The following is a 24,558-nucleotide window of genomic DNA, read 5'->3' as shown; positions in this document are numbered from 1 at the left end:
TCCAAGCAATTCAGAAATAACTTGGGTGGTGGAGAGCTAAGCCACGATAAAGAAGTTATGTACCTACCATAACGTTCCATGTTAGTTGTCTTCATCTCGTTCCATGTTAGTTGTCTTCATCTTGCCTTCTTTCTTGCTGGTTGGGGATCGGAGCCAATCCTCGGCTCCGACTCGGCCATCTTCAATAGGTCGAGAGCTGTTTACTGGCTCGAGGCTACCCCTTATCCCATAATGCCTAGCGATAGCTACCCAGATACATTTGAAATAGCTAAGTCCAGACATAGCAAGAGAATAAACCAGTCCAAAAAATAGGTTGACTAAACCTGCCCTATTCTAAGTCAGTAGAGGAAAAACAACAGAACACCCAAGCCAGTGAAATGGTAACTCCTCTCGGTCCACTAGGACAGGGGGACGGAGGGTGGGACGCAAGAAAGAAGGCGAGATGAAGACAACATGGAACGTTATGGTAGGTACATAACTTCTTTATGTTAAGTTGTCTATCTCACCTTCATTCTTGCTGGTTGGGACAGCGTCCCTAGCACCTAATATCCTGGGTGGCTCAGTGTAACAGACTTCAGAACAGTGGGACCAAAGTCAGCTCTGCTTCTGGAGACCATATTCAGTTTGTAATGAGAAATAAAGGTATGAGGATTTGCCGACATGGTGGCTGCACAGATGGAATCCATGGGCAACCTAGACTGGAAGGCTACAGAGGTGGCCAAGGCCCTAGTAGAATGACCTTTCGGTTTGATCGGTAACTCTGTTCCGTAACTGATAAATGAAAGTAATAGTGTGAGATAACCATCTAGACAAGGTTACCTTGGAAACTGGTAGACCTTGTTTGTCTAAGGCATAAGAAAGGAATAATTGGTCCGACTTCCTTATTTCTTTAGTTCTGTGCAGGTAAAATAGCAATTGTCTATGCACGCCCAATTGGTGTCATTTGTACTCTGCCTTGTTGGTGTGATTAGGGAAAAACACAGGAAGATCTATAGATTGGTTTAAATTATTTTCTGAGCAGACTTTAGGAAGAAACGAAGGATTAGTCCTCAGAGCAACCCTGTCCTTATGAAAAACCAAGTATGGAGGACGAACACATAGTGCCTGAGGTTCGGAGATGCATCTAGCTGAAGTAATAGCTACCAGAAAGAGTGTCTTCCAAGATAGAAACTTAATGGAGCAGGACGCTGCTGGTTCAAAAGGGGGCAGAATTAAGGAAGTTAAGACTAAATTACGGTCCCAAGGAGGAGGGGAATCTCTCACTGGAGGCCTAAGAATAGTTGTCCCTCTCAAAAGCTTTACAGAGCTTATGAGACAATGTTAAAATTTGACAAACCAACATGAAAGTTAGAAATGGCCGCTAATTGTACCCTGATCATAGCGGAAGCGGACCCGGAGTGAAAAAGTTGTGCTAGGAATTCCAAATTTTGTGGACTGGGGCTGAAAAGGGATCCACATTCCTAGCCTTTGCCCAACAAGAAAAACGTTTCCATTTGCTAGCATAAGTTTTCCTGGTTGTAGACTTGTGAGAGGAGATGATAATCTCACGCACTGCTGGGGAAATGCTGGAAAGCCTGGCTAAGGTTGGAAGTGGAGCAACCAAGCTGTGAGCTGGAGAGTTTGTAGGGACTGATGCGACCCACCTGATTGATGAATCAGATCATCTGGAATTGGGTCCAGAGTCCAGGGTTGATCGCGAAGGTAATGGTGCAGGAACGGGAACTACACCGGTCGAGGCCTGTAGGGGGCAATGAGGATTATTTTGCAACCCAACGATTTTGCTTTCTGTACGAGTTTCGGTATCAGGGGAAATGGAGGAAAAGCATAAAGAAGTCCGAGGCCAATCATGGACTAGAGCATCTCTGGGTATGTAACCTGGAAGCGGAAGAAGGGAGAAGTAGTTGCTGCATTTGCTGTTGAAGGGGGTGGCAAAAATCTCAGCAAGGCTGTCCCCATTTGCGGAAGATAAGATCCGCAACCTCCTGATTTAGAGACCACTCGTGAGGCATGAGGATAGCTCTGCTGAGCCTTTCTGCTATGACGTTGGATCTCCCAGGGATGTGCATTGCAATCAGAAAACGTTGGGAGGAAATCGCCCATTGCCACAGTCTGAGTGCTTCTCGACACAGGTGGTAGGTTCTGGTTCCACCCTGCTTGTTGATGTACTGACAACTAACTGACATGTTGTGTGTTTGAATTGCAATGGTCCCAGAAGGAAGATAGTCTTGAAGGGCTTGTAATGCCAGGAGCACGGCTCTCATTTCCAGGACGTTTATGTGCAGATGGTACTCGTGAGGTTGCCAAGTGTCTTGGACTGTCCTGCCCAGATAATGCCCCCCCCCCCATCAGGGAGGTGTCTGTCGTCACTGTGGCTACTGGAGGGGGTTGTATGAAAGGTCTGCCCTGAGTAACTAGTGGGGAGACCATCCACCAAGAAAGATGTCTTTTGCATGCATCCGTGATCAGGATCATGCGAGTCATGGGTAGGTCTTGGAAGGACCACTGTGTGAACAGAAGCCACTGAAGAATCCTCATATGAGAACACGCTAGTGGGATCAGAATGGCTGCTGCATGGAACCCAGAGTTTGAAGGATGAACCTGACTTGGATCCTTTTGCTCTGTATTAGAATCTGTACTTGCTGACGAATTGTGGACACCCTTTCTGGCAGCAGCCTTGCGGGCATGTTCCTTGGGTCTAAGTCTGCTCCTATGTAAGTGATAGATTGACAGGGTAAAAAGGCAGATTTTTTGAAATTTATTGTAATGCCTAGCTGGGAGCAGATTGTGATTGTGTAGTCCCTGGCTTGTAGGAGTTGATGCCTGGTGATAGCAATGAGGAGCCAGTCGTCTAGATATGGAAACACCTGGAATCCTTGATGTCTCAGGTGAGCCGTGACCACTGCCATACATTTGGTGAACACCCTGGGGGCTGTGGTGAGACCAAAGGGCAGAGCTTTAAACTGACGACTGGCTCCCAGACGGAAGCGAAGATATCTCCTGGAGCACCTGTCCATCTTGATATGGTAGTACGCGTCCTGAAGATCTATTGAGCACATCCAATTGTCCTGACCCAGAAAGGGTAGAATGGACTGTAGCGTGACCATCCGAAACTTTGTTCTTTGTACAGATCTGTTTAGTCTGCTGAGATCCGGAATTGGTCTCCAGTCCCCTGTCTTTTTTGGTACCAAAAAGAACCTTGAGTAAGTTCCGGATCCGTGCTGGTCTGCCGGGACTTACTGGATGACTCTTTCTAGCAGTTTTGAAATTTCTATTACTGCTTGGTCCTTCAGACTGGGTGAAACATCTGGAAGGGATTTCTTTGACGGTAAGGGGGACTGATGGAAGGGAATTCTGTAACCTCCAGATATAAAAGACCATACCCATCTGTCTAGTGTTAGATTTTGCCAGGCTTTTGGGTACAGTGAAAGTCTTCCCCCGACTGCCTCCATAGGTGAGCAGCCGGGCAACCTTTCAGGGATGCTGAAAGGGCTTATCAGAGAAAGATTCTCTGTTGCCCTGGTTCTGCAGACCCCCTCTGCCATGAGGGCGGCATCTGTTGTTATTGTTTCCCCCTCTGCCTCTGGAGGAAAAAAATCGCTACGTGTGTCAGGCAAGGCTCCCTGAGATTTTCGGAACCACATCTTGCCACTCTTCTGACCCTTGGGGTAAGGTCTAGAGGGAGTGGAAAAATGGACTTCCACGGCAGAGAGAGTCTTGCCTTCTTGCTCACACCTAGTCAAAATGTCTTTCACCTGTGGTCCAAAAAGAAAGGAACCATCAAAGGGGGTGTTGGTGAAGGATGCTCGAAAGGGTTCCACAAAGTTACACAGCCGCATCCATGCATGCCTAAGGGCCACACCCATACCTGCGGCTCTACTCACCCCATCAGCTGCATAGGAAATGAGCCTCATGGAGGAGTTAACTATAGAATTAAGCGTCGTCAGCTGGGAAGCTGCTTTAGCTTGAGCTTCCTCAGCTGATGGATCTTGAAGGGTACTTCCGAGCTCTTTAAGGAGATCCCTTTGAAGTCGGGTAAAATGACACAAGTAGTTCAGTGACCTCATAGAGAAGGTCGCTGAAGCGAACATTCGCTTCCCGTTATCTGTCCATCATCCTAGTGGCCGGCCTTAGGCATAGGCCAACTAGGCGGCCGCCTAGGGCGCCACTCTAGCAGGGGCACTTTTCAAGTATTTATTTGGTGTAGGTAGATCAGGATGGGGGCACCAGGTAATGAGTTGGGGGGGCGCCGTGGAGCTCTTTTGCCTAGGGCACCAGTTGACCTAGGGCCGCTCCTTGTTCATAGGTTCATACTAGGCTATCTGCCCTGAGGCAATTATAAGCCTAGCCCGATTCTATATGGCTTACACCACCCCTTGATTTGAGTATAATGTGCCCTTTTTAAGGTTTAGTTTACTGTGCCTCTGTCTAATAGTGACACGGGAGTAATCCCTGGGACAAACCTACGATTCCCCCATCCACCTATCGAGATTCTTCTTGAAGAGATTCAGTTAGGGAATGGACAGACAAAGAGATCTCCGCTAATTCTTTTTTGGTGGCTGCTGCTACCACCATGGCATCAACAGGAACACCTTTAGTACGGAATTGCTTATCCTGGGGTGCTGTAATGAATTTACCAGGTCTCCTCGGAGTTGGTTCCACTGCATCCGGAGCTGACCAAGCCTTTCGAGCCACCACTGCCATAAGTGGATCAAAAGGCGGAGACACCCAGGAGGTGGAAAGTCGAGAACCGAAGGCATCCAGAAATACAGACTCATCCTCAGTAGGGGGTAGGGGGTTCCAGTTCTCCCTCTGCTTAAGCATTTCCAGGATGTCCTAGAAGGAAACATCTTCAGAGGGGGATCTCGGGGACCCTTCCGAATCATCTAAGTCTGTATCAGAAGCGACAGACTCAGGGGAGTCAATGTGCTTCCTCTTACACTTTTTCTTCTGAGGGAGCACATCTGAGTGATCAGGAGAGGCCTCAGAAGAGGAGGAAACACCCAATGGGGTGTCCTGGAGCATCGGTTCCCTACGCTTATGGTCTGGAGGAGGAGCAGAGATTGGCACAGGCACTACAGGGGACGGAGCCGGTGGGGCTGAAAGTGGAGCTGACTCAGTGGACAGCACACTACGCATGACATCAAAGGCACTCCTGCCCCGATGCAGAGAAAGCACCAGTTTCGAAGAAATAGGAATCTTCCTCTGCACCGAGGGGGACGGCTCTGAGGCCGATGTGGGAGCCGAGCTCACCTGCGCCGAAGCTCCGAGAGGGAGAATGGGGTCGGATAAGGGTCCGATGCCACTCGACCCCTCGGAGCCGACAAGGGAGTCCCGACGCCTAGATCCCTCGATGGAAGGTACCGCCGAGGGAATCGGAGCTGACGTTGGAACTGAAGGAGATAGAGTTATCGGAGCCGACGGTTCCACTACTCTAACCCAAACAAACTTCGGCTCCGAACTCACTGGAGTCGGAGGAGGAACACAGAGAGAAGTGGACAGAGCAGATTATCTGTTGAGGAGGGCTGGACAACAATTTAGGTAGTGCCTGCGACTTTAGCAACCTACTGACCACTCTCTCCACATTATGATCTGACAGCCTAGAGGATCGAGAGGAGTGAGAGGATCGGTGACTACGCTCGCTCTTAAGTAAAGGAGACCGAGGAGCCGAATGCACAGACTCTAGGGAAGGGGGCCTCAGCCTCTTGTGGCTCTGCAAAGGCTCCGAAGTCTCTGATGGAGCCGATGGGGAGATAGTCTTGTCAGTGCCAGCCGGGACCGACTTCAAAGGTAAATCCTGAACCAAAAAGACGGCTCAGAACTTTGAGCCGACGGCTTAGTGGATTTAGGGGATTTCACTGTCTGTGAGCTCTTGGCCGGTGAATCCTGGGGTTTTAAAAGACCCCTAAGAATGAGCTTATTCTTACGCTCCTGCAGGACTCTTGGACTAAAGGCATGGCAAACAGAACAAGAGTCCTGCAAGTGCACAGCGCCTAAACAGACGCAAGTGTGCCCATCTGTCAGACATTTTCTGACAGCATGAGTCACACATCTTGAACCCAGAAACCTTGGATTCCTTTGACATACTTTACAGTAGAAAGAAACCAATTATAGCAACAATAACAAGAAGCAATATACAGTCTACAAAAAACACACCTAATAGAAAGACTATAGAAAAAAATTTTTTTTTTTATATAGATAATAGGAAAGCCTCTAATTTAAACGGCTAGCCTACAAGAACGAGGAAAGCCTCTAACTTAAACGGCTAACCTGACAAGAAAAAGCGGAGGGAGAATTCTCTAAGTTAAACGAATTCTACAAAGAGATACTGTAAGATAAACAGTTTTCTATCACAGAAACAAAACTATCGCCAATAATAAAAGTACTAGAAAAGTTAAATTCTATTGATAAAATTACACAAAAAAACTCTATACAAGCATGAGCCAAAAAAACGACACCTCGCAGCTGAAGTGGCAAATGAGATCTGGATAGCTATCGCTAGGCATCATGGGATAAGGGGTAGCCTCGAGCCAGTAAACAGCTCGAGCTATTGAAAATGGCCAAGTCGGAGCAGAGGATTGACTCTGATCCCCAACCAGCAAGAATGAAGGCGAGATAGAAAACTTAACATCCACTGTTAGCAGTGCCTTAACAAAGGACCATCTGATTCCCATACTAACTACATAGCATTTACTTTATAAAACAGTTTGTACCTTTGACAAAGATTAAGCTTTACACAATCTCTTGCTAAAACATTATTAAAATAAGTAGCAACTATGGAAACAGCTCTGGTAGAATGTGTTTTAACAGTGCCTTCCAGTACCTGGTAAAGCAAAAGGCAATAAAATTGACATCACATTTTCCTAAAATATACTTCAAAGGGGAAGACCTTTAAGTAAGCATAACAGTGCTCGTAAAAGCAAAGTATTTACTAAGACCAAAATGGCCACAGTTTTACAGAGTAATAGCAATCCTGAGGGCCAAATAGCAATAAAAAGATGCAAGCAAAACAGAGGCACATAGAAAGTAAAAGGTGAATTTTAAATTATTAAGTAAATTATGCCAAATTAACATTAACTAAAATTAAAATGATGACTTTAGACATTCAACAATGCAACCAAAAAAACATACCTTTTCGGTGTTCTTCACCCAATAATGTACCATGTACTTAAGCTCCACAGGCAGAAATCGCACACTCCGATTCTCACTTTCATTCACAGGATCATGTATAAATATATGCAGTGCACCAGATCTCGACTCTAACTGCACCTGTCGAGGGGGCCCAATCGTGGCTAAAATTACAAAAGTGTGATTTAACAACATGAACATAACCCCATTTTTGCTATGACAGTGTCCAGCAATTGCCTAAATTAAAACTGTTTTTACTTAATTTCTTGGATTCCAGTTGAAAGATGTAGTTCTCCATATCACCAATCATTAATGATGCACTCTAGGATGTTGATTAGTGCACCTATGTGGAAGGCTTCCATAAGGAGATTGGTACCAAATTGTGCAGCTAAATGGTGCAGAGGGAGGGGCCTTGAGTATGACCCAGATGACCAGGGTGGATGGGCATGGAGACTAGAGAAGCCAACAAATGGGAAGGGGAAATGACTGGCCATGTTTGCCCTACCCATCTCAGGGTAGGCTAGGAGCATAAGTGTGTTAGGGATATGTATCTACTAGATGATTCAATTGTGGAGACTAGGAAATCAAGTGGGAAGCATTAACTTCATAGACAGTAGTACGGTCAGCAAAGGGTACCTCTTGTAAGAAACTGTCTCCACACTGCACACAATGATATAACCATTTGAAATGTTGTAACCTGGTATAGCTAGTCCTGAAACATGGAGACTGAATGGCTAAAAAAAATGGACTTGCATGCACTATGTCAGAGATGACTACTACTTGGAATCTTCCCTTTTCTCCGAGATATGGCGATCTCAAAGTTGGTATATACAAGTTGTGTGTGTGTGTGTGTGTGTGTGTGTGTGTGTGTGTGGGTGGGGAGGGCTTTCTCCTTAGCCTGCTCTGCATCCAAAAATATATTAAATACTTTCTGAAGACAGCTGGATACAGAAACTTGAATCTCACACCTGCCTCTCAACATTCACTGACTGCAGAGATAAATCTGCTTTCTCTTCTGCCTGGGAAACTGCGAAAAAGCATTTTCCACAAATGCTCTGGTGTCCCCGATCAATTTTCCTTTCTGCCACCATTTTGCCAGAAGCAGCTTCTTCTGTGGGTATGAATACATCTTTACTAATATAAATCTTGGCTAGTTTATCATGGTTAAATTTGGAGCACGCGCACAGTGTGTTCTCTCAATTAACAAATACTGATGTGGAATACCAGTCTACTTGCTTAACTGTACTTTCATAAAGTTAATACATTCTTTCCAGTTTCAGTTCTCAATCTTCTAAGTATTTTTAAAACAGTTCTTCTAGAGAACTCTCATATTTAGCCAGGCGTTCCACTTTTCAACCTCCGATTTCTTTAGTTCAATCATCTTCTCTGAATATCTGCTTAAAAACTGTTTTCCCATTATTTCCAGCCTTTTGCCACTTGACTTTATGGGTTCATTGGCAAGTACTAGGCTTGCTGCCCTTGTGGATCAATTTCCTTTTTTGGGCTTGAACCGTGCTACTAGGGCTCAATGAAATGATTGCTATTTTTTGTTTATTAAAATTAAAATCTTAAAGTAATTTTAAATGTCATTGATTTTTAATTTAAATTTCTGATGATTTTATAAGATGTAATTTATTATTTTTCATGTTGATTTAGCGGTTTTAATCTTATTGGCTAATTCATATCATGTGATCATGATACCACCTATTTAAACCTTGTTAATTACTTGTGTTTTCTCATAAAGTCAAGGTTTGTCAATGAAAGCACTAAAAACTACAAGTATTTGATTCATTAAACAATTGCGTGATTAATTCAGTAATGGCTTGGTGAACTTTTTTAAGTTTAGTGGCTTGAATTAACTTATCCCATTTGGTTATAGACTGGCCTTACCCATCCCATCTCATGATCGAGGACTACAGATTACCCCTAATTAGATGGGTAATAGGAAATTCACCCCGGGGATCACTTCTGTGGTTCTACTTGACAGGGGCACAGGAAAATAATTTTCTGTGGGTGGCGAAGGCCAGGGTACCTTTTTGGCTAGGCTTGTATAGGCCTTAGGGCCAATAGCCTAGTACCTACCTATGAACTGGGCGCATACCATAGATAATTTGAGGGAACCCATACATGGGATAAAGCATTTAGGAGCTGCCTCTGTCCATTAGTAGAATAGGGGATAGTCCTGGGGTAAATTTTCAGTTTTCCATCCATAAATCCAATTTACACTTGAATATGGACAAGAATGAACTTTTGTTTTATGTGGATGGGTAAGTTTGTTCCAGAGCAGCGGTATCCTCTGCTAGACATCCCTGTCCCTCCAAATAATTCTATTGACATTAAAGAAGAGGTTTAGATCCCGAGGCAGAGCATTTCTGATGCAATGACTTGCTGATATATATACTTATCAGCACTGGGTCAGAGGTTGCCTTGAATGCCAGACACAGGTCACCTCTTAGCAGTGTTTAGGATACAGAGTTTAGTGACAGGGCTTTGAGTTGGTCCACGAAGAACATGTTGTTTAGGCCTAGAACTTTTTAGTAACTTATCTCTGTGGACCTTCCAGTTGTTGCATATATCTGGACAGATGCATGCCAAAGGGGGCATTATATTCACTGACCATCCCAATGAGGGCCAAGTAAAGGCAGGCAATGACATCCCTAAATCTAGTCACAATCCCTTTGTTTATAAGCTGCAATATTTACAAATATCACATACTGTAAATAATTACATATATTTTATATAAATAAGTTTTATTTATATATTCCTCCAGTGCTTTACTTATTTTAAGCACCTCAGAGTGTATTTATTTTTCCTCCCTTCTAACTCGGTGGAAGATACTTCCTGTACTAAAGCTGAAACCTGAACTGCTTTACGCTGAGCAGCTGTAAGCCTCCTCACATCCAGGAATTTCTGCCTTCTCCTTTTCCAGCTGATATTCCCTATATTCAAATTTCACAGCAGCAGAACAATACAAACAGCAGAGAAGAAGACTGAGGACTGTGACTTACAGAACTGTACTTTCCTCTTCCTTCTGAGTAAGAATTTACCATAACAGTAGATGTCCTACTGATTACTTTTGTAGTATTCTTGACAAATGGGTTGACATTGCCAATATCCGGCCAGGGTACTAATGCATCAACCATACAATCTCAGCTTGTATGCGGTGGGGTATAATGACAAACAAGGACAACCTTCAAGTCAGTGGCCTGAAGATTACTGAGAGATAAGGCTGGTCAGCTAGGAGAGGTGTAGCTCAAAGTGATAAGAAAACTCGTCCCATACCCATGGGAGAGAACCAAAGCTAGAGGAAAGGGGGAGACACAACTGAAGATGGAGGTGAGGTACAGAACAGGAGATGGCGGATGGGATGGAATACTGCAACAGTGATTAGTAGGACATCTACTGTTATGGTAAGTTCTCAAACAACTGTATTATGTCCTGACTGAAATCACTGTTGCAGTATTCCTGACAAATGGGTGATTTCCAAAGGTGAAGGAGGAAAGGGTGGTTGGCTATCAAGTAGACGAGTTCTCAAGCAGTCCAGAGAGGACTGACATAGCATACACTGCCCTGGGCCTGTAAAAGGCATCACTTTTGGTGTGTTTGGTGAAGCTGTGCACAGAGGACCAAGTAGCCACCTCCAAGATAGATTTGGAGTCTATTCCTTTGTGGAAAGCTCTTGAGGAAGCAACAGTTCTAGTGGAATGAACTTTAGTGCAGGAAGGCAGAGTCTTACTGTAGTGTGAACAGCAGAGAGCGAGCCTTAGAAATCCAGGTTTCAATAATTTGTTTAGAGAATGGCTGACCCAGCTTACAGGGCATAAAGGATGCAAAAAGCTGGTCAGTCTTTCTGATGGATTTAGTTTTGTCTAGGTAAAATCTGAGTTGCATGTGAATGTCAAGATAATATAATATTCTTACCCCTTTGTCTAGGGATTGGGAAAAAAATTGTGGAGAGACGAATAGCCTGATCGAGAGAGAGCATGTTCACTACCTTACGCATGAAGGATGGTTAGCATTGAGACTCACCCTGTCTTTGTGAAAAAGGAAGGAATGACCATGAGAGGTTACAGCACAGAAATTCTCCAGGCAGAGGTGAGGGCCAAGAAGAGGATGGTTTTCCAAGTGCAGAATTTTAAAGCAGCAGTTAGAAAACATACTCTGCCTCCCTTTCAAACACAAAATTAAGTTCTCATGGGGGAGAGATGGGTTTCCTTGAAGGGTTAAGTTTCTGAGGAAAAGCTTGACCTCTAGCCTAGTCATAAGTGGCAAACTAAGGAGGAAGCAAGTACGAATAGCAAACAAAATTAGCTTCTGTGGAAGGCCAGGCCAGGCTTGATTTAAGAGGTCTGCAGAGGTAATGCAGATTTGTAGGAACCTGTGCTAAGAGTAGATCCTATGTTTGCAACACCAGAAAGAAAGAAAAAAAATGCTTTCACTCTGCAATGCAAGACTTTATAGCAGTAGGTTTCCTAAACTCTTGTAGGACTTGTACAACCTCTTCAGAGAGAAAAGATCTATGAAGGATTAAAATGCTACCATCCATAGGGTCGAGATGGAAGATTCAGGTGGAGCAGCAATGTCTTACTAGGTCATAAGGAACAGTTGTGGAGAGATTATCCTGTAAATTTTCCTTTATCAGAGGGAACCACCCTTAGGTGAAAGAGTAAGGGGAAAGTACAGTTGTGTACATTTACCATAAATGCAGATATTCCAGTATACGCACTATTGCAGTCCTAACTTGTGTGATTTCCTGCCATGGAAGCCCTTGGCTGGCCTGACTACTAGAATATTTTCTCCTCCTCCTAAAGCCAGCGGACACCCTCACCTACATCACTATTTCTGGATATAATGGGGGTTCAGCTGGCACCATGACCTCAGTACTTTCTTGCTCCCAACAGGTAGGAGCCCCCCAGCATGTCCTTAAGGTCAGGGGCCCAACTGCTAAAGAATAGTACAGTTGTTTACCTACCATAAATGTAGATGTTCGAGTGTATTCACTGTTGCAGTCAATACACTTGGGTTATCCTGCTAGCAGGCTACCCGCAGTCTGCCAGAGTTCCAAAGTCTAGGTCCAGCGTCGGTTGCTGTCGCCTCTTCCCTGACGTCAGTGCGCCAGGGGTATAAAAGATGCAACCGACACCATTTTCTTCAGTTTTTCTTGCCTCACATGTCAGGTGTCCCCAAATAGGAAGGCTGTAAAAAAGTATGCCAAAAAGCATGCATGTACTAAAATAAATATTTCCTTCATTGCAAGCAAATTCACCACATAGGTTGTATAGAGTTGAGAAGTACAGAAAAGTCCGAGCAATGAAAAGGGGAATGGTGGTTGGGTAACCTGGACTGCAACAGTGAATACACTCGAACATCTACATTTATGGTAGGTACACAACTGTACTATGTTCATCGTGTTTCACTGTTGCAGTCATTACACTTGGGTTGAATCCCAAAGCTGAGGTTGGGTGGCTGGGCCTAAATAGGATTAGGAGAGGCTACCAGGCCCTGCAGAACTGCAGTGGCAAAGCCTGCTCTGGATCTGGAGTAGAGAGGTAAGTGGTAGTGCTTGGTGAAAGTGTGCACTGAACTCCAAGTTGCAGCTCCTAAAATGTCTTTGGTTGGTACTCCTCTGAGAAAGGCTGCTGAAGTGGCTGCTGCTCTGGTAGAATGCGGCCTAATGCCCTTAGGCACTGTTTTGCCATGTTGTGCATAACAGAAGCGAATGCAGTGTCCTATCCATTTTGAAATAGTCTGCTTTGAGATAGGCTTTCCATGTGATCCTGCAGCATAAGCTACAAACAGTTGCTCAGTTTTTCTGAAAGCTTTTGTTTTGTCCAAGTAGAATCGCAGCTGTCTGTGTATGTCCAAAGCGTGCAGAAGTCTCTCCCCTTTATTCTGGGGATTTGGATAGAAAGTTGGCAAATGAATGGTTTGGTTAAGAGCCACACTGGAAACCATCTTTGGCATAAATGTTGGGTTTGTCCTCAGAGAGACCCTGTCCTGGTGAAAAATGATGAAAGGTTCCACTGCCATTAATGCCTGTAACTCTCAGACTCTTCTTGCTGAAGTTATTGCTACGAGCAGAGCAGTTTTCCATAAGAATTTTATATCAGCTGTGCTGGCTGGCTCAAAAGGAGGCAGTGTGAGCTTTTCTAAAACAAAATTGAGGTCCCAAGTAGGTATTGGTGCTCTCCTTGGGGGGTCTTATGTTTTTTGCCCCTCTGAGGTGCTGCCTTAGTAGTGGATGTGAAAAAATAGGGGGTTCCGTATTGCAATGAGCTGAAATGGCAGAGACATGGATCTTAACAGAGAAGGATAGGCCTTTATCCAGCATCTCAGTTAGGTATTGTAAAATCTGAGGTATATTTGGAATAAGTGGTTTGAGTCCTTGTGCCTGGTTCCAAACACAGAATCTCTTCCATTTTTTTGCATAAGATTTCCTAGTGCTGGGCCTCCTGGCTTCTAAAATGACATCCATAACAGCTTTAGAGAGAGGTGTGGTCTGAGTGGCTATATTACCTGCCATGCAGCCAGATTTAAGGTTCTGAATTGACTCTGCAGAATCTGATTGTTTTGTTGAGTCAAAAGATGAGGTATTTGAGGTAAAGGCCAGGCTGGGCCTGCAGACAAGCTCTTTAGGACTGGGTACCAGTGCTGGTGTGGCCAGTCTGGGGCAATCAGGATCATTTTTGGCATCTTGTCTGACTTTTAGGAGCACCTTGGGAAGAAGAGGCAGTGGAGGGAAGGCATAAACTGTCAGGGTTTTCCAGCTGAATGACAGAGCATCCACTTTCCATGCTTGTGAGTGATAAGTTCTTGTGCAGAATTTCTGTAGTTGGTAGTTGTGAGGGGAGGCAAAAAGATCTATGTCTGGGCGTCCCCATTTCCTTGTTATCATGCTGAAGACCTGAGGATTTAGTTTCCATTCATGAGGATCCATGAGATTTCTGCTTAGTTCGTCTGCCAGTGTATTTTCCGTTCCTGGCAGGAATTGTGCCTGCAGATGTACTTGATAGGTTAGTGCTGTGTTCCACAAAGTCATGGCTTGCCTGCAGAGGGGGTAGGAATGCGTGCCACCTTACTTGTTTATGTACCACATAACTGTGGTATTGTCAGTCTTTAGTAATAATTGTCCTGGATGTAGTAGGTCCTTGAAAGCAGTCAGGGCATTCTGTACTGCTAGCATCTCTTTTTGATTGATGTGAAGATGCATTTGTTCCTTGGGCCACGTGCCCTGAATACATTTTCCTGCCATGTGTGCCCCCCCAGGCATAATCAGAAGCATCTGTTGTTATTGTCTGCCTGGCTGTGGGTAAGGTGAAAGGCTGTCCCTTGTTGTGGTGACAGTCCTGGGACCACCATCGAAACTCCTGTTGTAGGCAGGGAATTAAAGTAATTATTGTTTCCAGGCTGTGGCAATGTTGAGTCCAAACACTTTTTAGATGCCATTGTAGTTTCCTCATATGCAGTCTTGCATATGGAATTATTAGAATGCAGGTTGCCATGAAGCCCAGGGCCTGCAGAATTTTTCGTGCAGGGAGCTGGGTCTTTGTTGCCATCATTTGAAAGTAATGAGTCAGTTGCCTTTGCTTGTCTGGCATGAGATAAGCCATCTGGGCAGTTGTATTAAAGCTTGCACCCAGGAATATTATCTCGAGAGGGCACTAGTTTTGATTTATTTTCGTTTACTGTGTACCCTAGGCAAATTAGTAATCTTTTTACAAACACCAGATGTTTTAGAAGAATGTCCTTGCTCTCTGCTTGAATAAGGCAGTCGTCCAAGTAAGGATATATTTGTATTCCTCTTTCTCTGCAAAATGCAATTACTGGTGCCAGGCATTTTGTGAAGACCCTGGGCACAGTAGATAAGCCAAAGGGCAGTGCAGAGAATTGGTAATGCATTGAGCCAGCTACGAATCTGAGGTATCTTCTGAAAGATTGTCTGATTGGGACATGCAGGTATGCCTCCTTGAGGTCCAAAGTAACTAGCCAAGCCTATTTGCCAAGCATGGGTAGAAGTTGCTGCAGTGTTAACATTTTGAATTTTGGAACATCTAGGAAAGTATTTAGGATTGACAGGTCCAGTATTGGTCTCCAGGCTTTGTCCTTTCTGGGTACTAGGAAAAGTCGAGTAAAATCCTTGTCCCTGTTCTTGCTGTGGTACTCTTTGAATAGCTCCCATGTCCATGACAGCAGCAAATTTGTTTTCGTGCCTCTGCCCATTGGTTTTGTGGCAGGTCCAGCATACCTTTTGATTTTGGAAGGGTGTGAAAGTGGAACCTGTAACCCTGAGAAACAATATTCAGTACCCATTTGTCCTGGGTGATTATGTGCCAGTTTTGTGAGAAAAGTGCTAGCTTCCCCACTAGGGGTGCTGCCAAAAGGTAAGGGCTTGGCATTTGTAGAGGGAAGTCATTGGGACAAGGTTGTGATTTGTCTTCTCCTTTGGGGGCTGAAGCACCCCATTGTTTAGGTCTGTAGGAGCCTTGGGGCTGAGATCTGCCTCTTGGGTGTCTGTATCTGCCTCTTTGTGGCCTGTCTAACAACGGAAAGGACCAATTTTTGAAGGCCAGTTCCTGCTAAACCTAGGTGGTTGAACCTGTAAGAAATCCTTTACTGTCTGCATTGATTTTGCTTTATCCTCCATTTTTTTTTAACACCTCTTCTGCCTTAACACCAAACAAAGTATCATGCTGTAGTGGAGCATCCAATAATTTTACTTTAACATGTTCAGGTAAACTTTGTTCTTTCAACCAAGCATGCCTTCGAATGACAGAGCCTGTAACTGCGGCTCTACAAGAAGCCTCTAATGAATCAAAACCACATTGCAGAGTATGCTTTCCCACTTGTTCAGCTGCATGCAATAAATCCGGTATTTCCTTACTGTCAGGATTTTGAGTTTGTAAGCATTTTCTAACAAAGACATGAGGTACTGCTGATATTTAAGCATGTGAAACTGGCAGTTTAAAGCCCTTACAGCTAAAGTAGCAGAAGTGTAAACTTTTTTCCCCCATCTATCCAGAGCTCTAGAATCCCTATTTATAGGGGACAGGGTTTTCAGCAGTGGAAGCCTTAACCCCTTTGGGACCCCAAGAAATTGTTTCTGGGTCAGTAGCAGGGATTTTATAAAGAAATTTATGAGAATCAGGGACCCTGTAGTACCTGTCTGGCTTGACTGGTGCAGGGGGTAAAAAAAAAAAAAAAAAAAAAAAAAAAAAAAAAAAAAAAAAAAAAAAATCGGGGGACAGACTGGATTCAGAGAAAACAATATCAAGCACAGGGGGGGATAGCTAAGGGCCTGTGCTGAGGCAATAAAAGAAAATCTCTGAGCCTTTTCTTGGATTCTGAATAATTCTGGCTCTCTCAATGGAAATGCTCCCTCATGGTGTGCAGGGTTTCCCCAAAAGAATAATCCTCAGGTGGAGAGGCTGAAGGTATAGATTCTTCTGCATCAGAGTCCTCATAAGGAGGGAGAGAATATCCTTGATCTGAAGAGGAATCAGAGGAAATAGAAACCTGGTCAGAGGAATCATAGTCAGTGTCTTGCCTAGGCTTTTTATCAGGAGGGGGATGGAAACCCCTGATCAAGGTAATTAAGTCTTCGGCCATTTTAAGCCTCTGTTTCTTTGGCATGGATGATTGTCCAGAAGAATGCTGTACTTGTTTCCTTGTCTTTAATGGTGTTTTTGACTTTGACTTGGCTGCTGCAGTGGACTTAACAGTAAGCTGTGAAGGTCTGAAAACACCCTCAGAAGCCGATGCCTGCTCAGCAGCTCCGGACCCATTCGAGGGAATAGTTTCCACAGGCTCAATACCTTGAGTTTCCAGAGGCCTAGGTGTCTCCACGTGGGAGTCGGATACGGCCTGTGGCTCTGAGGTAGCGGGTGTCAGGGGCTGAGTAAGTGCCTCACTGAGAACCGGCGACTGGCCTAGAGGAGGCTTTGTTGGTTTTGGACCTCGGATGCCTGTCCTTGCTTTTTTTTATGAATTCCAGTCGTCGGTTGTTCCGACGGCATAATGTAGTTAAATCTTCGGCCAAAGTAATGTAAAGCAAAATCAAACTGATGCTTAATAGCGCGTTTGTTGAATCTAGCACAAAACCGACAACTAGTAACGTCGTGGTCAGGGCCTAGGCAAGGAATACAGTAAGAGTGAAAGTCCTTATGAGGTATCTTCTTCCCACAAGAAATACAATTGTTAACCGTTACTGACATCGGTCTGAAGCAAGAAAAAGTTTCCCCAACAGGGTACTTAGCTTTATTGAAGACTTCGGTTCTGAAACTCGATTTCGAAAATCTCAGGAGTCAGCCGACCGGCACTTGCAAACTGCTTTTGTTTCGGGCACTGCGCGGCAAAAAAGATTGGAGAAAATGGCATCGGTTGCATCTTTTATACCCCTGGTGCACTGACGTCAGGGAAGAGGCGACAGCAACCGACGCCGGACCTAGACTTTGGAACTCTGGCCGACTGTGGGTAGCCTGCCAGCAGGATAACCCAAGTGTAATGACTGCAACAGTGAAACACGATGAACATCTAAAATAAGTGTCAAGGATGAGGAAGTAACCTTGACTGACGAGGAGAATGTTCAAGCTTATCTCATGGGCAAGAGGGGAAGGAGGGAGGGAAATACTGCAACAGTGAATACACTCAAACATCTACATTTATGGCAAGTGTACATAACTATACTATGTCCTTAGTGTTTCATTTTTGCAGTCCTGACTTGTGGGATGACTCCCAAAGCTGAAAGGAGGGTGGCTGGGAGAGGAAAGGATGCCCTGCAAAATGGCAGTGACAAACCCTGCTCTAGACTTGGAAAAGATAGAAGATGGTAAAGTTTAGTGATGGTATGCACAAAGGACCAAGTAGTGGCTTCCAAGACGTCCTTAGTGGCCACCCCTTTAAGAAAACCAACAGAAGTAGTGGTAGCCCCAGTGGAATGTGTCCTCAGAGTCTGTAGGCTTCTTACTACTATGGCTGTAGCAAAACGAGTTGCAGTGGGAGATCCATTTGGAAATGGTTTGTTTTGAAACAAGTCTCCCCTCAAAGCTACTGGTAAAGGGCCCAAAACGTTGGTTAGACTTCCTGACATTCTTGGTTCTGTCTAAGTAGTAATCTAGTTGCCTCTGCACATCAAAAGTAAGAAGGATCCTTTTTCCCTTGTTATGAGAGTTAGAAAAGAATGTAGGCAAGTGAATGGTCTGGTTTAAAGGAATTTCTGTCACCAATTTTGGCATAAAATGAGGACTGGTCCTTAGAGATATTCTGGGGGTAAAATGATGAAAGGTGCCACACACAAGAACCCGAAGCTCTGAAACCATTCTGGCTGAGGTAATGGCTAGCAGAAAAGAGGTCTTCCAGGTAAAGAATTTTATATCTGTGGAAGCAGCTGGCTGAAAGGGTGGATACGTAAGATTCTCCAGAATGAAACTGAGGGGGGGAATGAGGAGGTTTTCTGGGAGTCCTAATGTGTTCAACTCCTCTAAGAAACTGTTTTAGGAGAGAATGTGAAAAGAGAGGAGGCTGAGAAGACAGATGAGCAGAAATAGCCGAAGTGTGGATTTTTATAGAGGAGCAGGATGGTCCATTTTCAAAGGCTAGATAAGCATGACAGGATCAAAGTGATCTGAGCTTGCCAAAGGGTTTGCCCCTTTTGTCTACACCATATAATCTTTTCCATTTGGAGGAGTAAGACTTTCTAGTGCTAGGACTCCTGGCTTTTTATAAAATGTCCAGGACCAGCTTGTCAGAGAGTGACCCCTTCCCTGGGAACACAGCATTATCCAAGCTGTGTGTGTGTGTGTGTGTGTGTGTGTGTGTGTGTGTGTGTGTGTGTGTGTGTGTGTGTGTGTATATATACAGGTCGAGGTCTATGATGGTACCTTTGTTCTGCGTTAACCGGTCCACTCTGTGGTAGCAGACTTGGTTCCCTGTTGGTTAGACTGGGCATCAGGGGATACCAATGCGGCCTCAGCCAATCTGGGGCTATAAGAATTACCTCTGGCTCCTCTTCCCTTATTTTCAGCTACCCTGGGTAGCAAGGGTACTGGGGGGCATACAGGAATAGGCCTGTCCAAGGGAAGGAAAGACATCTGTCTTCCAGGAGCAAAACTTTTCCAAGTGAACATTTTCTTTGGTGCAAAAAGGTCAGTCTGTGGCATACCCCATTTCTTGGATATGCTGAGAAAAGCTTCTTGATGGAGTTGCCACTAGTGGGGAGTCCAACAAGCTCCTGCTGAGGTGATCTACTAGTTGGACTTGCTTCTCATGGTAGGTACTGTGCCATGAGGTGCGGTCTTGGGGAGTATACTGTTTCCAAAAGTCCATGGCTAAACAGCAAAAGGAGCAACAGTGCCCTGCTTGTTTATGTACCACATAACCATGGTAGCTGCCTGTCCTTACCAAAAGGACTCCTGGTTTCCATTGCACTTTGAAGGCAATCAGGCCTTCTGGACCGTCATCAGTTATTTAGGTTGATGTGTTTGTTTTGAATTGGGAGTCCTATCTGCCTAGAGTCCGGAAATTGTTGTATTGGTTCCCCAAGCTATTTGTGATACATCTGTTGTCAGAGTTTGGTCCCGATGGATGAACCTGAAGGGAAGGTCTGGATTGAGGGAGCATGTATGGATTCACCAGGCAAACTCTCTCCTGAGGCAAGGAAGCAGTTTTATACAGAAGGTGAGAGAGAGTGTTGGAATCACGCATTTCTGAGGTACCACTGAAGTTTCCTCGTATACACAGTCTGTCCAAGGAGATTACGAGGATGCAAGAGGCCATGTAGCCTAGGGCCCTGAGATACTCTGAGTACAGAGTTAGTAAGGTAACCCTGTCTGGAGGAAGAAAGGTTTTCTGAAGCAACGAGTCCAGTAAGGCTCCCAGAAACAATTGTCTGTGGGATTTGTCTGAGATTTTTGGGTAATGATGTTGAACCCCACTAAAGTTAATACTTTCCTGGGTGTAAAGCAGATCCACTTTGAGTTTGTCTAGGTCTGTTGTCTGAATGATGCAATCATCTAAGTAAGGGTAAATCTGAATTCCCTTTATGCTGCAAAAGGCTACTGCCAGGGCTATGAAAACTCTAGGTGCAGTAGACAAACCAAAGGGCACAGCATAGAACTGATAATGCCTCACACCTGCTTTGAAGCACAAGAACCTCCCTGTTTGACTCCTCTATGGGGATGTGGAGGTATGCATCTTTTAGATCTAAAGTTATTGTGAAGGTGTTTGGTGAGATCATGGGTAGTAGTCTTTGCAGAGTTGGCATTTTGAATTTTGGGATCTGGAAGAATTGGTTGAGCCATGACAGGTCTAGACTTGGTCTCCAGGTACCCTCTTTCCTGGAAACTAGGAAAAAATTTACAGTAAAAACCTTTTCCTTGTAAAGAGGTTGGTACAGGTTCCACTGAGTGCACAGAAGCTGTATTTGGTTTAAGGCCTCGGCCTTTTGGTTTGGAGGAATACCTGGGAAGCCTGAACAAAGTAAGGGTTACTTAAACTTGAATTTGTAACCTCTTTGAATAAGGTTTAGAACCCACACATCCCTGGTAATAAGGGTCCAGTCCTTGTGGAGTAGAGACAGTCGCCCTCCCAGCTTAGGGGGGTGGGGACAGACAGATTGAGGGGTAGGGGCTTGGGAAGGGACAGTCATGCCAGAATCACAACTGCTCCCTGCCAGGTCCATGGGGGTAGGATCCCACATGCTACTGGGTTTTTTTGCCACTGTCTTGGCTCTTGGTGCTGTCTTTGACTCCTTTCACTTCAAGGTCTTTTATATTTAGGCTTAGACCGGTGGGGGGCTGGAAAGGATCAATGTTCGGTAGAGTAATTTTGTCTGAAATGAGGAGGCTGGACCTGGAGAAAGTCCTTGACCGTTTGCCTGGACTTGGCCTTATCCTCCATTTTCTTAAGGACAGCCTCAGCTTTAGGACCAGAAAGAAAGTCTTTGTCCAAGGGGGCATCTAGGAGAATGAATAGGACATGTTCAGGAAGAGACTACTCCCTCAGCCAGGCATGCCTTTTAATGATGGATCCTGTGGCTGCATAGCTGCAATGCAAGGAGTGCTTATCTACTTGAGAGCAGGAGTAGCATAAATCCAGTAGGTTCCTTTAAGAGGGCTTTATTTTCAATCCCCATCAATTTTTTGTTTCATCTGGTCTAAAATGGTTTCCCGGTACTTTACCATATGAATCTGGCAATTCAAAGTCCTCATGACAAGGGTAGTAGCGGTGTAGAGTTTCTTTCCAAACATGTCTAAGGCTCTGCTTTCCTTGTCTGTTGGTAAAGGATTTTTGGAAGAAATAACATGCTCACTTAGGACCCTGAGTCACCACTTCAGGATCTGCTATATGGTTCTTAAAAAGGTGTTCGTAGCAATCTAGAACCTTGTAACATCTGTTAGGTTTTCAAGGGGCAGAGGATAGGAAGTCTGGTTGTAAAGTGGAAACCAGAAAGACATTGTCTATCACCTCTAAAGAGTGGAGGAATGGCAAGGGGTTTATGCTCAGGGAGATTTAGAAATTCACTAACACTCTTCTTGGATTGTGGGTACTCCTCAGCTTCCCATTTGATGTGCTCCCTCATGGTAAGTAAAGTTTCTCCAAAGGAAATCTCCTCAAGGAGAGGGGGGGGGCTAAGGCAAGGTTCTTCTCGGAATCAGACTCACTCACCACAGAAGGCAACAGATACACCTTCCTCAAAGGTGGGTTCATCATCAAAATTATCTTCAGATTCAAGAGTCAGAAAACTCCTAGGGTGAAGTATTCTTTCTTTTACCAAGGGAGGCTTCAGGGGGAAGGCAGTGTCTGAATGTGAACAAGGAAATCAAATTCTCAGCCAGTCTCACTAGGTCTTGTTGACAAATCAGAGATTGGAAGCCAGAAGGCCTAGGCTGAGTTAAAGTGGATGTAGCTTTGTGAGAGACCTTATACTTGGGCCTAAGGACAACCTCCATACTAGGATCTGGATGCGGATGAACAAACCACTCCTATGGGAGGCAAAACGAGGCAATCTCATGATGATGAGAAGAACCATAGTCGGTTTTAGAGCATTCAGAAGCAGGAAACTGAGAAGTGGCCCTCGACCCAATTGATTTATTCAGTCCTTTGGTTTATAAGAAAGTAGAGGGATGCGGAGCAACATCAGACAAACGGGTCTTGATAGAGGCCTGCTCCACAACCTCAGCTGTCAAAGGGGGCTGTCAAGGTGCCTCACCTTCTTCAATAATCACAACCCTAGGAGGACTGGCCGACGGCAAGAGTGTCATCAGAGGCCCAGAGTCTGAAATGCTTTTCTTTTTTCACCTTGGGAGATCAATTTAGTCTCGAATGGTGGATGACACGGTAAGTGAAGGCCCTAATCACTCACCAAAATATTTAGCTAGAATCTCAGCCCTATGCTTGATAGTTCTATTAAAGCAAGCACAGAACCAACAGTTAGAAATCTGCCAGCTTCTGGGAGAGTGAAAATTAGCCTGTAGTCGGGCTGGACAAAGGGCTTCTGCAGCAGAAATCCTACAAGTTAGGACTGCCACATTGAAGCACTAAGCACATCCAATGTTGCCTCAGCCAAAATGGAGCCAGAAGGATGGGTTTGAGTATTTCCCTTTGTGTCTTGAGAAAGATTTTTGGAAGAAGAGGTGAAAGAGGAAAAGCATAAAGAAATCTCCCTGTCTACTGGAAAAGAAGGCATCATCCTCCAGGCTGTGGGACAATGGTCCTTGGTGCGGAACAGACGGAGTTGATAGTTACTTTGAAGCAAAGAGATCTGTCTGAGAGGTGCCCCACTGAAGTGTGATGCTGGGGAAGACTTTCCTGTTTAGAGTCCATTTATGGAGCAATTTAAGCAGTCTGCCGGTACAGTGTCCTGAGAAAGGATGCCTGTGTGTGAGTGTGATGTTCATTTGTATTGCTAAATTCCATGCCTCCTTTGCCAACCTGCATAGTTAGTTAAGACCTACTATCTCCTTACATTTTTATGTACCATGACTGTGGTGTTGTCTGTGAACAACTGGGAAGTGCCCTGGTTTTCAAATGGCGAAAATCTGAAGGGCTTGCAGAAGAACCCTTATTTCTTTTAGGCTGATGTTTTATTTCAGGAACTGGGATTGCCATTTCCCCTGCACTCAGATTCTTTCCATGCCCCCCCCCCCAATCTTGTCTGAGCCATCTGTGTGGACCTGTTGAAGAGGAAGAGAAGGAGTGAAGGTTAGTCCTGGGTTGAGGATGCCCTGTTCCTTGCACCAAATTAGTTCCTTCTGGATACAAGGGAAGAGGGAAATCAGAGCGTCTAAGGGGTGACTGTGCTGGGACCACACAGATTTCAGATATCTCTGGATTTTCCTCATGCAAAACCTAGCCAGGGGAAGCACAGAAATAGAGGCCGACATGAATCCCAAAGTCCTTAGCTCATCCCTTGTGGAATAATGGGTTATGGTAAAAGCCAGACCCTGTCAAAAGGTGGACAGTGAACTGAAGATGCTGAAGAAGAATTTCTGGAAAAGAAGGCCTGGGTCAGAAGGTCATCCATGGAGGGGAAAATCTGAATTCCTCAAGTGCAACAGAAAACGACTACTGGTGCTAAGCACTTTGTGAACACTTGGGGCTGTAGAAAAACCAAAAGGCAGAGCAATAAACTGCAAAAGTGAGGAGCCAGAGAAAACCCTGAGAAATTTCCTGCAGGATTGATAGGGATGTACAGGTAAGTATCCTTCAGAGCTAATGACACCAGAAAAGCCTGTGGTAAAATGAAATGGAAAAGGGCCTGAAGGGAGAGCATTTTGAAAGTCTGACCCTTCAGATAAGTGTTCAGGGTAGACAGGTCTAGAATTGGTCTTCACTACCCTTCTTTTCTTAGTACTAGAGAACTCCTTAAATAAAATCCTTTTTATATGAATTATTTGGGGACTTGCTCGATGGTGCCCTGATTCAAGAGGTCTTGAATAATGGGGGTCAGTAGGGAAATTTGATTTTGAGGAGGTGAAGGCATACCTCTCAAGAGGGGGCATGCTTTTCCAAGACACAACAAAGCTGTCTCTGATGGAGGGGACACATTTGTCTCTGCTAATGTTTTCCCACCTGTCCCGGGAGCACAACAGTCTTTGGGAAAGAGGGGTAGTGGTGCTGCAGAGACAGTCACAGACTTGCCACCAATGGGTGGCTTCCCACCTGGAGCTTCCCTTTCTGATTTTTCAGCGCATCTTTTCCAAGGGGGTTTTCCTAGGTTTCCAAACTCCCCTAGGGTCACTTCTAAAGAAGGAAGTTGATTTGGCTGGGTAGTTATGATGTTGTCTAAGAACCAAGGAGAGTAGGATCTGCCTGCAGTCTTTTGTGGTTTTATCTTGGTCTGAGTTTTGAACAGATTGGCTGCCTGACAGTTGAAGAGCAAGTCTTTGCCCAAAGGTAAATTTAGAATTTTGGATTGGAAATTCTTAAGCATAGGTT

General features: G+C 44.8%; 1 protein-coding gene across 1 annotated transcript in view; it reads right to left on the bottom strand.

Annotated features, from left to right (window-relative positions):
* IFNGR2 (interferon gamma receptor 2) overlaps nt 1-24,558 on the bottom strand; it is a gene marked incomplete in the record, with an annotated part of 238,908 nt that overhangs the window by 155,480 nt on the left and 58,870 nt on the right. Inside the window, 1 exon segment of the mRNA XM_044072944.1 lies at nt 7,129-7,289. Within this exon segment, the coding sequence (XP_043928879.1) occupies nt 7,129-7,161 (33 nt within the window).

This window comes from Protopterus annectens, chromosome 5.part1 (assembly GCF_019279795.1).
Source record: "Protopterus annectens isolate FY-2018-M chromosome 5.part1, PAN1.0, whole genome shotgun sequence".
NCBI lineage: Eukaryota > Metazoa > Chordata > Ceratodontiformes > Protopteridae > Protopterus > Protopterus annectens.
This window is presented reverse-complemented; position numbering and strand designations above follow the sequence as displayed.